Here is a 14,936-nt window from a genome sequence, read left to right as displayed (position 1 = left end):
GGTTATACACCCAACCCCCCCACACACATACTCCCCAAACTTACACACACACATGCGAACACGCACACATGATAAACACTGGTGATGTGGATCAAAGCAGTGTGTATTACATTTCTTGTGGAGTGTTTGAGAGGAGATGACTCTTTTCTATTCCCCCTGCAAGTGAACCATTCATCATGAATGTCATAAAAATATGCCAACTATTAGTATATTACACAGTGGACTTCTTCATTCAGAAGTCCATCTCATGTTCCTCAGTTGGTACAGCATGGCACTTGCTATTCCAGGATTGTGGGTCCAATTCTTGGAGCCATCTACACATAAATGCATAGATAACCGTAAATTGTGTAGTGTCTCTGATTTGTTGTAACACAAAATACCATAACAAGGCCCTGCCTCTTCTTCTACAGCTATTCCTGACCTGGTTAGCACTAGATTTCTTCAAGGGATCATATTCACAAGACATCTAAAGGCTCAAAGTAGATCCTAACTTGCAGAGGTTTAGGAATAATCCACTTTAAAAAAATTGGAGGTCTGTCCTAACAACAGGACTCCTACATTTTTGGTCTAGTATTTCACAAAGCGTTTTAGTGCTAAAACCTGACATTTGGTCCCCAGAATAAGAAAGAAAAGTTATTTCTAGATAAGGCTTTAGATTTATGTTAAACTTGCAATTGGGGTTAGTTTAAGAATTTATTTGAATTTAGGTTTAGGCATAAAGGGCTGGTTACTGAAATTAGGCCTATATTAAGGTTAGGTAAAAAGTAAGTCTTAGTACAGGGAACCACTGCACATCATTTGTGTGTTCCATTATATTGTCGATGAGACCATGGAACCACTACAGGCAAATTCCATTTCATGTACTTCATTTTCTTATACTTCTCATATGAGTTGGCAAGAAACCTGAAAGGGGGCTTAATAGTCTAACCTTGCTAAGCCAACTGATCCCGCAAGCTTACATTTAGATGCTGCACTGACATGATATCCGTGAGGCATTTAAGTGTAAGCTCTTGGGATCAGCTAGCTTTGCGAGGCTACATATGGTTGCCAAAACTGTGATGTTTGAACATGCATAAAGCCAAACTTTGGTCAGTTATGGAATGTTTGCTCACACATAATTCATTGGCGGATCCGTCCTGATGACCCGAAGGCAATTATTTAATCCTTCTGTACCCCATATGATGTCCCAGTTGGCAACTTCAAAAGAGTGAAACCTTGTTTGATTAAAGTGAGGGTCAGTTGCAGCACTCTGACAAATCTGACAATTTTAAGAACAAGGTGCTGAAAAATTAAAATATTATGCAAAGGGATACATTCATTGTCCTCAATAAAAAAGCATCATTGTATGTTTGGGGCAAATCCAACTCAACACAATCTCTAGATTTTAAAGCTTGGTAGTTGTTGCATAATACAATGGATGTGTTCGTGGCCAAGATTGTTGAGTTATATGTATATTTCAGGATCAAAGGGAAATAAAATGGAGCTAAAGCAACAGCCTAGGAGAAACCTTGTTCAGTCTTTGAACCCCACATAGTTAACATAGATCTTCTTGAAAATCTATGGTGAACTTTGAAAGTGGCTGTCAAGCAATGAACAACAAGCAACTGAATCGAGTCTGACATTTTTTCAGAAAAGAATGGGAAATATTGCACAAGTCTGCTGTGAAGAACTCTTGTGATTGGGAACAAACAAAAACAATATCGGTTTTATATGGTTTTTATATTTTAAATAAGCACCAGTCAAAGTTTGACACACCTACTCATTCAAGGTTATTTCTTTAGTCTTACAATTTTCCACATTGTAGAATAATAGTGAAAACATTAATAAAAACACACACAGAAACATGTACCAACCCTAGTGTTGAACAGATCAAAAATAAATTTCACATTTTAGATTCTTCAGCGTAGCCAACCTTTACCTCGATAACAGCTTGGCACACTCTTTGCATTCTCTCAACCAGCTCCATGAAGTAGTAAACTTGAATGAATTTCAAAAGCAGTTGAGCCTGGTAAAAAGTTATTTGTGGGATTTCATTCTTCAATGTGTTTGAACCAATCAGTAGTGTTGCAATAAGTTAGGGGTGGTATACAGAAAATGATCATTATGTCTGTACTGTAGAAGTACAGACATAATGAAAAAAATATGACAGTCTGTTATTACTGGACATGACTTGAAGGTAATTAAATATGGGAAGATTTCAAGAACTTCAGTCGCAAAAAACCTCCAAAGGTTTGATGAGTCTGCCTCTCATGCAGACTGCCACAGGAAAGGAAGACCCACAGTTACCTCAGCTGCAGAAGATTAGTTAGAGTAACCAGCCTCAGAAATCAACAACTAATGGCACCTAAAATTGCGCTCCAAATAAATGCTTCAAATAGTTGATGTAACAGATACATCTCAACATCAACTATTCAGAAGAGATTGTGGGGATCAGAGGAAGGAAGGATTGGAGGAAGGGTTTAGGAAATTACAGCTCTTTAATATGTAGCCTCCTCTTTTTCATGGGACCAAAAGTAATTGGACAATTGACTCAAAAGCTGTTTCGTGGACAGGTGTGTTGATTCCACATTTGGCATTCACATTTGGAAGCTGTTGCTGTGAACCCCTGACATTCGGTTAAAGAAGCTCCCAATGCAAGGGAAACATGCTATCCTGCAAATGCAAGTGAAACTGGCAAAACAAAACAAAAAGGCTGGGACATCCATGGTAAAGAAAAAACCCTTCACAACATTCAGCCAAGTGAAAAACACTCTCCAGGAAGTAGGAAATCATAATCCATGAGTTCTGGAACAGCATTCTTTGGACAGAAACTAAGACCAACCTGTACCAGAATGATGGGAAGAAAAAAGTATGGAGAAGGCTTGGAACGGCTCATGATCCGAAGCATACCACATCATCTGTAAAACACGGTGGAGGCAGTGTGATGGCATGGGCGTGCATGGCTTCCAATGGCACTGGGTCACTAGTGTTTATTGATGATGTGACAGAAAACAGAAGCCGCTAGATGAATTCTTAAGTGTATAGGGATATATTGTCTGCTCAGATACACATTTGAAATCACAGGGTCACCAGCAAAGTCCCCACACACCACCACACCTCATCCACGCATCAGTGGAAACTACACACGCAGAGATCATCCATTCACCCTCTCTGCTACCAATTCGCCACGAAGGCTAGAGGCCGTATTCACAAAATGTTTTATCTTACCACAAGGAGGATTTCTAAACAGCACTAAAAGTTCCTAGCTAACAGTTTCCTCTTAAAACATATTCACAAAGCTGATAAGACCAACTTTTACTAAGGAATGGGGAGAAGTCTTAAGCCAGTTGTGTCGCTACGATCATAATACATTCGGGCTTATCCAACTGGGAATGACGTCACACCCGAGTTATCCCGAGTTGATCGCATTCCAAAAGTCCAAGTCGGGAAACAAGATGGATGCCCCCATTAAAGCCTTCCTTGTACTTGCCCTTTCGGAATATACAGCTCTGGAAAAAATTAAGAGACTGCTGCACTCTTTTATTTCCTTTCCAAAAAAGTTTAAACAGAATGTTTTGAGTGAGGGACAGAAGTGTTCAATTTGCAGTAGTCTCTTAATTTGAACCCTTCGGTTCCTCACTCAAAACCTTCCGTTTAAACTTTTTTGGAAAGGAAAGAAAAAGGTGCAGTGGTCTCTTAATTTTTTTCTGGAGCTGTATATATATACATATGGTATTTTTTTGAAAGAACAGTTTGGAGTAGAGGCTAGGGAGACAGGTATGTAGAGTAACAGAGGGGAAAAGCAGACAGTCACCTAAGCTGGGGCTCAAATGTATTTGTCATTGCAGTAGTTATAAAAGTAAAATTGTAGTTATACATGTAAAATCGTAGTTATAAAAGTAAAATCGTAAAAATTTTATAAAAAGACAATTGTGCTTTCTCTGTTCCACTCTGGTTTGGTCAGGAGACTTATAGGGATTGTTGGCAGGGACTTTCTTGTGTCTGGAAGTTGAGTGACAGTGACTTCACAACCATTGACCCAGCTAGCCTTCTGGCTGGAAGAGAGGGTGTTATTAGAAGCAAAATGGCTTGGCACACATTTTCCTTACAAAGTTGTATTTTAACACTTACGATAGACACAACACTGGAAGTAGTGATATTACTGTTGTTAATCTAATCAGTAGTTACTTTTAACTATTTTTATTTTACCTATGCTTTGCTAGGCATGTTACTGTAAGAACAGTGTAAAAATATTTAGTACAAATATACAAACATTCTGAAAGGTGACAAAACATAATACATTATGTATGGTATACAGTCACATAACTGTCTTTATATTATTAGTCATATAGTGTATGTTTACCCTGTTATCCCTCTTTGTAGCTGATTCATTCCTAAAGCATATAACCAAAACTTTCCTGAGACCTTATTTAAAAAATAAACCTTTTCTTGTAAAACAAAATGTAATATCAAATAAAACAGCTTATGGGCTTGAAGTCCTAGATTTCATTGAGATTAATGATACTGTTAAAGTAAACTGGTTAAAAGATTACATAGTTCTGATTTACTAAAGTACTTAATTCCTTGTCATATTTGTTAAGATATTGACTATTTTTATTTGAAAAAATTCTCCAGTGAAATAAACTCTTATGGAAAGTTTAGTGATTCAAGGTTGCCCCCTGTTGGATAAGACATGTAACAGAACAATCATAACAGAACTTCTTAACTCCAAGAACGATTTCTGCATAATTCTTCTAAAATGCACACATTAATTAAATTTAATATAAGAAAGTTTAGTTCCCAATACATAAAAGTAGTATTTCTAATACATTTAAAAAATGCTTTTTAGAATCCTGACAAATGACACCCTGGCAAAAAAGTTGTGAAGTTTATAAGGGACAGTTAGAATATGTACTTATGGAGGGTTGTTTTCTTTTGCCTAGAAATGTTCAACATGTAAACCTTTGCCATTTAGCTGGATTTATTACGTAATTTATTATTATTATTTTAGCTTTAAAATGGTTATAAACCATATCTTTATGTGACCACAGCAGTGGGCTACACTTCAATGTGTAAAAATGCAACGTGGGGACAACCGTGTTCTAAATATGCAACAGCACATGCAAGTGAGTATATATTTAGCAGACAATGAAAAATATATATATATATTTGTAATTTGAGAGGTTTCATGTACCAATTGGAATGATTAAAATGTTACCTTTTGTAGATTTTGAAAATTGTGTGATCCTGGGACATGAGTCACAAAACGTTTGTCTGAATCCCTGGATTCATTTTCTGTTTGGGAGATTACAAGAGCCCATACAAACATGTTTTGGAATATATATAAATAGCTACTTAACATATTTACAAACTTATTTAAGTGTTCCAAATACATTTGAGAATGTATGTCAGGCAGTATATAGTTTTAATTTTGAATGGACTTTGCCACAAATCCATGCTGTATGGTTATATCCACATTTAAAAACAGTTTCAAAGTTGTTCTTTTTATTTTTGGTTTAATGAATTTTATAAGTGGGATGGTTCACTTTCACCCAGTTCAAGGGGACGATTCTGTAAGGAAAATATTGCATTATATTTTTTGAAACCTCGAATTTGACCATGCAGTCCGTCTTTCCCAGTAAATTTCGAAGTGTCCCTAATAGGATTTTTGTGGTTGAGAAACCCCAAATGTGTATATATGTTGTTTGTCTTATTTATTATTAACGTTCCAGACTGAACATTTTAGAGGAATACGTCTTCATATCTTATATATATATATATATATATATATATATATATATGCCAGTAAATGGAGATCGGATCTGGGTTGGATTTGACAGTTGTGATTATTAAGGGGTCAAATGGGTCTAGTTTCGGATGAAGGACTGTTAGGCCTATAGTTTCGATGGAGTTTATGAATGACAGAGCTATTATAATGAGGTCATGTGGGACATTCGGAGAAATTAACGATTCTCGCGCCGAATCACGCGACGTTCTACGTGCCAATGTGTAGCACTTGGTTGACAATTGGAGCCCACTCAACAAGTTCACGCGTTATGATTTATAATGATGCATGGAAAAGGTATAAGCTTAATTATAAGCCCGTTCCTTAATTCAGTGTTTTATTTATCGCGTTCCCGTCTTCGTTCTCAGTGGGTAGTAAAAAATAAATACGGCAAATATTTGCAGTGGGTAATAAAAACAAAATGTCATTTTATGACACAAACTATTTTCCAATGCCATTCATCCTCTGAATATGAAGAATATCAACCTATAGCATACGCCTTTTTCAAAATGTTATTTCTTCAATCTAATGTCAAATTTCAATGAATGCATGACATACATATTTGCTGTTTTTGGTGGGGCTATCACATCTCTTCTTCAACAATCATTAGAAGGCCAGGTCAGGACTAAGGGCAAGGGGCATTCCTACGTCCTGTCTGGCACTGTGTCCGCCACATGTTATGAAACACAAGATTCACCGCGTTATCTGGCGGAAACGGTGGAAACGAACCCGACTTAGGAAACAACGACTAGTAACCCAACTTAACACCTCCACTCATCAGACTGATCAGACTGATCCAACACTCCCGCGGCCTCCCCAATATACACTTAGCGGCGGTGTTAACCCTGTTTCTTTGCGCACCGGGTGGTAGCCTAGGTTATTTTGGTAATCTGGTCTGGACGGAAGGATATAGCGCAGACAGACTCGCTTCCCTATGACACTACCTCTTTCCATAAACCTTTCTAAGAACTACACGTGTTGGGGTGGTGATCACCGTTTTCCCTGATCGTGTCAAGGCTAGCAGTGTGTCCGTCTGGCTCAGTGGCGTAAACAGGCCCATTACAAGCTCGTTGGACTTCAAAAGGCCACCTTATTATCTAGCACTTCAAAGGCACGCGTGTAGGTGTGGCATGAGTTAACTGAACAGCACCTTTGGGGGGACGAGGAGGAGGGGGATAGATCGCTCAGATCCTACCTCCCTGGGTATAAGAACCTGACAGTCCGACCGTGTCTTTAGTGTTCTATCTTGGTCTAGTGTCTCGGGTGTCTTTGTAGCAATCCCCGGGTCTACAATAGCCTTATTGCAACGATGGAGTATGGAGTGGATTACGCGAGTTATGCCAGCAGGATTAGCGCTTTTTACACTGGCCCAAACTTTTTGAATTCATGCTTGAATGGAAACAATATTACCGATCAAACACAGGACCCATGCAGAGGTAAATTATATATACATATAAAATGCATATAGTAATAGGCTACAGTTATTACAGGTTAGGTCTCTTGCAAAGATATACTGTCTGAAACCTCGATAGTTTATCTTGAGTTGCGTAAAGTTACATTGTTTTTTTTGCTTTATCCTTGTGCTTAAAAAGGGTTCTTCCTCTACCCTTGTAGGAAACGGAAACAAAGATAAAGAAGGAAGTGTTTTTAAACTGAATACCTGTACAGCCTAATTATATTCTCTCCTCATTCTTGCAGCGCGCCAAGATGCTCAAATCACGGTGCACGCGGACAACGTGCGTCGCCGGAAACGGACGACCTTTAACAAAATGCAACTTTGTGAGCTGGAGAGAGCCTTCTCGGTCACGCGGTATCCTGATGTCAAAACGAAGGAATCTCTCGCGTCGCTCACAGGGTTGCCGGAGTCAAAGATCCAGGTATGTTGGAGCTGTGTCATGCTGCATCTTGACAATATATGTGACACGAATAGCCGATTGGTCAAATAGCTAATCCGTTACATAACAGTAAACTGGAAGAGAGACATCACAAATAAAGCACTAATAGTTTTCCGTTACTCATCTACAGGTATGGTTTCAAAATCGACGTGCGCGTTACTTCAAGAGCAAGAAACCGCAAGAAGCCCCATCACCACCCGCACTGGAGCAACGCTGCGCTCTACCCCCCCTCCCTACAACCATGCCTCTTCAATATCCTCCTCAATATCTTCAATACCCATCTCCGCCTCCCCGCTACCCGTCCCCAAGTTTACCTGAGGCCTCCAAACTTTCCTCAGGTTTCTCGACTCGAGGCCAGCTAATGTACCATGTCATGCATCCCAGTTCAACTTCGAGAGACCAAACGACGGGTTACCCACAGGACAATATTGAAAACCTATATACAGCGTATTACAGCCAAGAAACAGCGCAATGTAATGTCACACAAGGTACTGGGGACATTTCAGATGGGCTCACTGGTGACTTTGTCAGGGACGCGCAGGGGCAACACGCCGTTGCTGGGAGCCGCTGTGGCGCGCCTGACCAGTACGAGTCTGCGCAGAATCTACCAGTGCAGTATCAGAGTTTCGCCACATGGGGGAGCCAGAAAGATGACTTTCTAGAAGACCTTCCTGAGTTATACTCACAGGACCTCAATGACATAAATTTGTCTGATTTGGTTGTTTCAACTGCTCTGATCGATTATCTTCTCAGCTGAATTTGTACGAAAGTCTAAATATTGAACATGTACATTGTTGTTAATAGTTTGCCAATAGAGTATATAAGAATTATAGTTATATTTACTTATAGGTTTTTTTAAAAAAACAAGTAAACGCATTACATGGCCTAGGCCTATTGTTTGTTCTTTATGATTAGGCTATCGTATTAAATTCAATAAATTATAATTCCTTTACGTGTTTAATTTATTTTTGGGAGCTTGCGTGATCAAAGAAAACGATAATCACGTCACACGGTACATCAAGTAAATTTTCCAGTACCATCACGTGGCGCTATGGCTTAGTTGGTTAAAGCGCCTGTCTAGTAAACAGGAGATCCTGAGTTCGAATCTCAGTAGTGCCTTTTCTTGGTGTCACATATTTATGGTTGCGTTTTTAAAATACGTACTCGCGTCCTCTTCTGAAAACATCTCAAAGAGCATACGGTCTAGTATGTGAGATGCAGTGCGCTTGAAAACCGTAACATTTAAAACGTAGTTTTGTTATTTAGCCTGCGTATTTCCCTCATGACCAAGCTGAAATGGCAACGTTTTTCTGCCAAGAGCTTCTCATTTTACATTTGCCAGCAAACGAGGCTTTTAATAATTACGTTGAAGTTATTCTAGAGAAATTAGCTATATGTAATTTAACTTAAACAATAATACATACATTGGCTGACAAATAATTTTTACTATCTTGCTAATATTAGCCACAGTCATCAGTAAGTAGGCTTTTATTTATTTAAAATATACATTTAAACGATGCTACAACTGAAAGTGAGCAACGGATTGTCTTCTTCGGTTGCCATTCCATGGAAAAATGACTGTTGACTTGAATAGACTTGCTATACGCTCTAGAAAGAACAAAGGGAAGCACCTAATGTTTCAATTAAACGTAATTTATAACGATGTATTAACGAACTGAATTTCCAAAAAGTGAACATGGAGGTTCAGTCATATGGGACATTGCTTTATATGGAAATTTGTTTTTTTTACCACCAAGAAACAGCATTTTAATTAGCTTTCAAACTGAGGAAATGGAAGCTATTCTCTTCATGTATTTAGGAGAAAATGGTGAAAAGCGTAGGGCAACTTGAATATCATAATCAGAAGTTGGCTACCAATGCCTGAAATTAGTGATGGTTGAGAAGACCCTGACTGCAGGCTGTAGTTCCGGGCCGGGCTCAATGTGGGCGGAGTCAAACGCGTTTAACCCGACCCCTTCTCCTCTCCTTAAAACTGAGGTTCACCAAGGTATCAACATCAACGAAAGCGAATTTTAATCGAACCTATCCTACATAGATATACATACAAATATAAACCTTGTTGCTTAGGCCTTCATGACGTTTACTCAATAATTTAATAAATAAGTTGATGAAACCCACTGGTGCAAAATAAAGGTAACTTACAGAAATGAGGAGAATCAAGGACTTGCAGGAGAGGGAATGCGGTGAAGTAGTAACCACAACTAAAGAATCATTATGGAAAACGTGCACATGCTATCAGAAAGAAACGAAGTGGATAGCTACATTGTAGTCAATGATTAAAATGTTTAGTTAATTTTAGTTGTATTTGTCTAGTTATATTTTAATAGGGTATTTTTGTTTTTTGCCTGAAGGTACCAGTTCGACTAGCTATAATATTATTGCAAAACTACACTATAACTACACTATGTTTCCACTTGTTACACGCGGTGCTTTTTAATAGAAGCATCTTGTCCCAGCTTCTGTCTTGGATTGTAGATTTAAAGCCGAGTGGGTGATAAGGGATGGTCTGATGTGTAACCAGTCGTACTTTACACAGCTGCAACGGTCCTTTGCTGGACACAAAAAGAGCGTTGGTTGCAGCGGTAGAGAATTCGTACAGTGATAAGAAATGCATCATCCTGAACCCACAGACTCTGGCCAAATTTGTCTCTCTATAAGTGTTTTCCAAGTTACTATAGGCAAGGCAAGGCAAGGCAAGACAATTTTATTAATATAGCACATTTCATACACAATGGTCATTCAAAGTGCTTTACATAAATATCCATTTGACAGAGGTACTGTTACAGAAATAAGAAAGAATAAAAACCATTAAGAATATAAAATCAAATACAGAACAGTGAAGAAATAAGAAAAATTTAAACCGTTAAGAATATAAAGTCAAATACAGTTTAGAATAAAAATATAATAAAATAAAGGACAGTGAAAACAGTCGGACGGACAGTGGCACAGTGCTCATTCATTAAATGCAAAGTAAAATAGATGTGTTTTGAGTCTGGATTTGAATGTGACTACTGTAGGAGCACATCTGATCTCTTCTGGAAGCTGGTTCCAGCTGCGACTGGCATAATAGCTAAAAGCAGACTCTCCTTGCTTAGAGTGAACTATAGACAAACATTTAGCTAAATGTTGTATTTAATTTCAAGTCAATTTTAGATTTCCGTTTGTACAGCCTATATACGCAATGTAAACGCTAGTTAAATGCGGAGCACTTAATATTTGAAGGCATGCGATTTGCAATTTCATAGCCCATTTATATAATTATTTTCTGTTTCTACACTCACCTAAAGGATTATTATGAACACCTGTTCAATTTCTCATTAATGCAATTATCTAATCAACCAATCACATGGCAGTTGCTTTGATGCATTTAGGGGTATGGTCCTGGTCAAGACAATCTCCTGAACTCCAAACTGAATGTCAGAATGGGAAAGAAAGGTGATTTAAGCAATTTTGAGGGTGGCATGGTTGTTGGTGCCAGACGGGCCGGTCTGAGTATTTCACAATCTGCTCAGTTACTGGGATTTTCACGCACAACCATTTCTAGGGTTTACAAAGAATGGTGTGAAAAGGGAAAAACATCCAGTATGCGGCAGTCCTGTGGGCGAAAATGCCTTGTTGATGCTAGAGGTCAGAGGAGAATGGGCCAACTGATTCAAGCTGATAGAAGAGCAACTTTGACTGAAATAACCACTCGTTACAACCGAGGTATGCAGCAAAGCATTTGTGAAGCCACAACACGCACAACCTTGAGGCGGATGGGCTACAACAGCAGAAGACCCCACCGGGTACCACTCATCTCCACTACAAATAGGAAAAAGAGGCTACAATTTGCACAAGCTCACCAAAATTGGACAGTTGAAGACTGGAAGAATGTTGCCTGGTCTGATGAGTCTCGATTTCTGTTGAGACAATCAGATGGTAGAGTCAGAATTTGGCGTAAACAGAATGAGAACATGGATCCATCATGCCTTGTTACCACTGTGCCGGCTGGTGGTGGTGTAATGGTGTGGGGGATGTTTTCTTGGCACACTATAGGCCCCTTAGTGCCAATTGGGCATCGTTTAAATGCCAAGGCCTACCTGAGCATTGTTTCTGACCATTTCCATCCCTTTATGACCACCATGTACCCATCCTTTGATGGCTACTTCCAGCAGGATAATGCACCATGTCACAAAGCTAGAATCATTTCAAATTGGATTCTTGAACATGACAATGAGTTCACTGTACTGAAATGGCCCCCACAGTCACCAGATCTCAACCCAATAGAGCATCTTTGGGATGTGGTGGAATGGGAGCTTCGTGCCCTGGATATGCATCCCACAAATCTCCATCAACTGCAAGATGCTATCCTATCAATATGGGCCAACATTTCTAAAGAATGCTTTCAGCACCTTGTTGAATCAATGCCATGTAGAATTAAGGCAGTTCTGAAGGCGAAAGGGGGTCAAACACAGTATTAGTATGGTGTCCCTAATAATCCTTTAGGTGAGTGTATAGTGCTACTTGTTTGGGTTTATACTTTTTGGTTAATGGACTGATAGACAGATCTGTAGACTATTTGAAATTATGTTTAATTATACTGTATCCTCATACTTTCATGTTGTTAAATAAGTAACCGGATACTTGACATACATAATCACTAAATGGACAGATTTGACAAATCTGAAGGATAAGAAAACGGTGGGCAGGGTCACATGTGGGTGGAGTCAAACGTTTGACTCCACCCACATTGATCCTCGCCCGAATTGCACACTGCAGTCAGGGGTACTTGGCTCAGTTTGCTCAAAGCTATAGGGCAAAGGCTTACTTCTGAGAAAAAAAATACCACGTGATTGTGGACGTCACAGATTTCAGAGCATGCTTGTTTTAAAAGACAACGCGCTATCCAACTAGCAGGACGTTCCAAGCATTTTCCCGAAAAGGAAGAAAAATTATTTGTCTCGCGTTAAGCAATATTGGGAAGATTGCAGGCATTGGGTTAAATAGTATGATTAACCCTCAAATCACAAGGATTGTAAATGATCAAAAACAAGGCTTAATTCATTTGCAATATTGAAAGTAGGCTCTGTAATATATTGAAATAAATAATATTCATTGGCCTGCCCAGCAAAGACTGCGGCGATGCCGGCAAAGCCACTGGACTGCCCAGAGTCCTGCCCAGCCTTGCCCGAGCCTTTTTCCACAGCCTCCCCAATTTAGTGTGGACTGGACAGGCAGTCGGCTGGCCATATGGTGCCCCAAACAGACTCTGTGCAGCCCCAGTCCCTGCTCCGTGGCCTGCCATCGCCTCAGTCCCAAATCCGCGGCCTGCCGGCACCCCAGTCCCTACTCTGCGGCCCCAGTCCCTGCTCCGTGGCCTGCCGCCGCCCAGAGTCCACCCCAAATATTATTTTGGGGGGGCTATGGGGCCCGAGCTGGAGGGGGCTCCACTACCACCAGAATGGTTAGAGAAGGGTTTCTTGCTGCTACCTCCGGAGGGGTGGGACGACGAGCCCCTGCCACCCCCCACTCCTGTCCCTGCGTCCAGTCTTGGTCTTGAGGTGGGGTTGCCACCAAGACGCAGGTCAAACGAGAATCTGTGCTGTATTGTAATGGAAGCTAATTTACAGTACTGCATTGCAACATCAGCTAGCTTGAACACTCATGCTGGGCTGGGCAGGGCTCCAGTGCTATTGCACATACAATATTTGGGTGGGAATGGGCTTGTGAAACAGGAACCAATTTAATGGCAGCGTCCAGGAATTGGTGTATGCGACAGTGAGTAGATTACATGCCATCTTGGAACCTGCCTGCTTGGGCATACTATCCATACTACACTGCTCAAACAAATGAAGGGAACACGTAATCATCACAGTATCACACCAAGTCAATTAAACTTCAGGGATATCAATCAGTCGAGTTAGGATGCATTGAACAATTGTGAATCAATATCACCTGTTTTGGTGCAAATGAAAGTGACAACAGGTGCACTGGAGAGACAACAGCAACACAACCACCAAAAAGGGAATGGTCTTGCAGATGGTGGCCAGAGACTATTGCTCTCTCCTTATCCTTCCTGACTGATTCTTCTGTAGTTTTGCATTTTGCTAGTGTCCTTGCTACGACTGGTAGCATGAAGCGATACATGCAGGCTATTCAGGTTGCACAGGTAGTCCAGCTCATCTAGAATGGCACATCCATATGTACTGTCTCAAGAAAGTTTGCTGTGTCGACCAGTACAGTCTCAAGAGCATAGATGCCAGGGGATGGGCTGTTACACAAGGAGAGCTGGACAGGGACGCTGAAGGGCATCAACCCAGCAGCAGGACAGGTATCTGCTCCTTTGTGTGAGGAGGAACAGAAGGAGCACTGCCAGAGCCCTACAAAATGAGCTCCAGCGGGCTACTGGTGTGCATGTTTCTGACAAACTGTCAGAAACAGACTCCATGAGGGTGGCATGAGGGCCTGACATCCACTACTGGGACCTGTGCTCACAGCCCAGCACTGTGCAGCTCAATTGGCATTCGTCAAAGAACACCAGAATTGGCAGGTCCGCCACTGGTGCCCATTCTCTTCACAGATGAGAGCCGGTTCACACTGAGCACATGTGACAGATGTGAAAGAGTCTGGAAATGCCGTGGTGAAAGTTATGCTGCCTAGAACATCATCCAGCATGACTTGTTTGGCAGTGGGTCAGTGATAGACTAGGGAGGTATATCCTTAGAAGGTCGCACAGACCTCCAAGTGCTAGCTAACGGTACCCTGACTGCTGTTAGTTACTGGGATGAAATTCTCAGACCCATCGTCAGACCTTACACTTTTGCAGTGTACCATGGGTTCCTCCTGGTGCAAGACAATGCTGACCTCATATAGCCAGAGTGTGTAGGCAGTTCCTGGATGACCAAGACATTGAAGGCGTTGATGCCATTGACCGGCCCTCACGTTCCCCAGACACAAATCCATTGAGAACCTCTGGGATGCCAAGTAGTGCCACAGACTGTCCAGGAGTTGTCCACTGATGCCCTGATCCCGGTCTGGGATGAGATCTCCTAGGACACCATCAGCCGTCTGATGAAGAGCATACCCAGGCATTGTCAGGACTGCCTACAGGCACGTGGGTGCCATACACACTACTGAGTCACATTATGAGTTGATGAAATCATGATGAAATGCATGCAAGTTGGAACAGCCTGTGATTTTAATTGTTTACCTCGATTTTCATTGTGAGTTTGATTCCAGGCCTCAATCGGTTGGTTGATTTACATTGCGATAGAAAA

General features: G+C 40.7%; 1 protein-coding gene and 1 non-coding gene across 2 annotated transcripts; both read left to right on the top strand.

The window, feature by feature from the left end:
* The first annotated feature begins 7,073 nt into the window (after positions 1 to 7,073).
* Positions 7,074 to 8,468, top strand: LOC109615913 (homeobox protein otx5-B). Its single transcript, XM_034293385.1, has 3 exons — positions 7,074 to 7,200; positions 7,463 to 7,641; positions 7,790 to 8,468. The coding sequence occupies exons 1-3, from the start codon at positions 7,074 to 7,076 to the stop codon at positions 8,414 to 8,416; spliced, it is 933 nt and encodes a 310-aa protein (XP_034149276.1). The 3' UTR covers positions 8,417 to 8,468.
* Positions 8,469 to 8,704: 236 nt separating this feature from the next.
* trnat-agu lies at positions 8,705 to 8,778 on the top strand. The gene has a single exon. It is a non-coding gene; the product is annotated as a tRNA-Thr (tRNA).
* Positions 8,779 to 14,936: the final 6,158 nt, after the last annotated feature.

The sequence above is a fragment of the Esox lucius genome, chromosome 7 (genome assembly GCF_011004845.1).
Source record: "Esox lucius isolate fEsoLuc1 chromosome 7, fEsoLuc1.pri, whole genome shotgun sequence".
In the NCBI taxonomy this organism is placed as follows: domain Eukaryota; kingdom Metazoa; phylum Chordata; class Actinopteri; order Esociformes; family Esocidae; genus Esox; species Esox lucius.
This window is presented reverse-complemented; position numbering and strand designations above follow the sequence as displayed.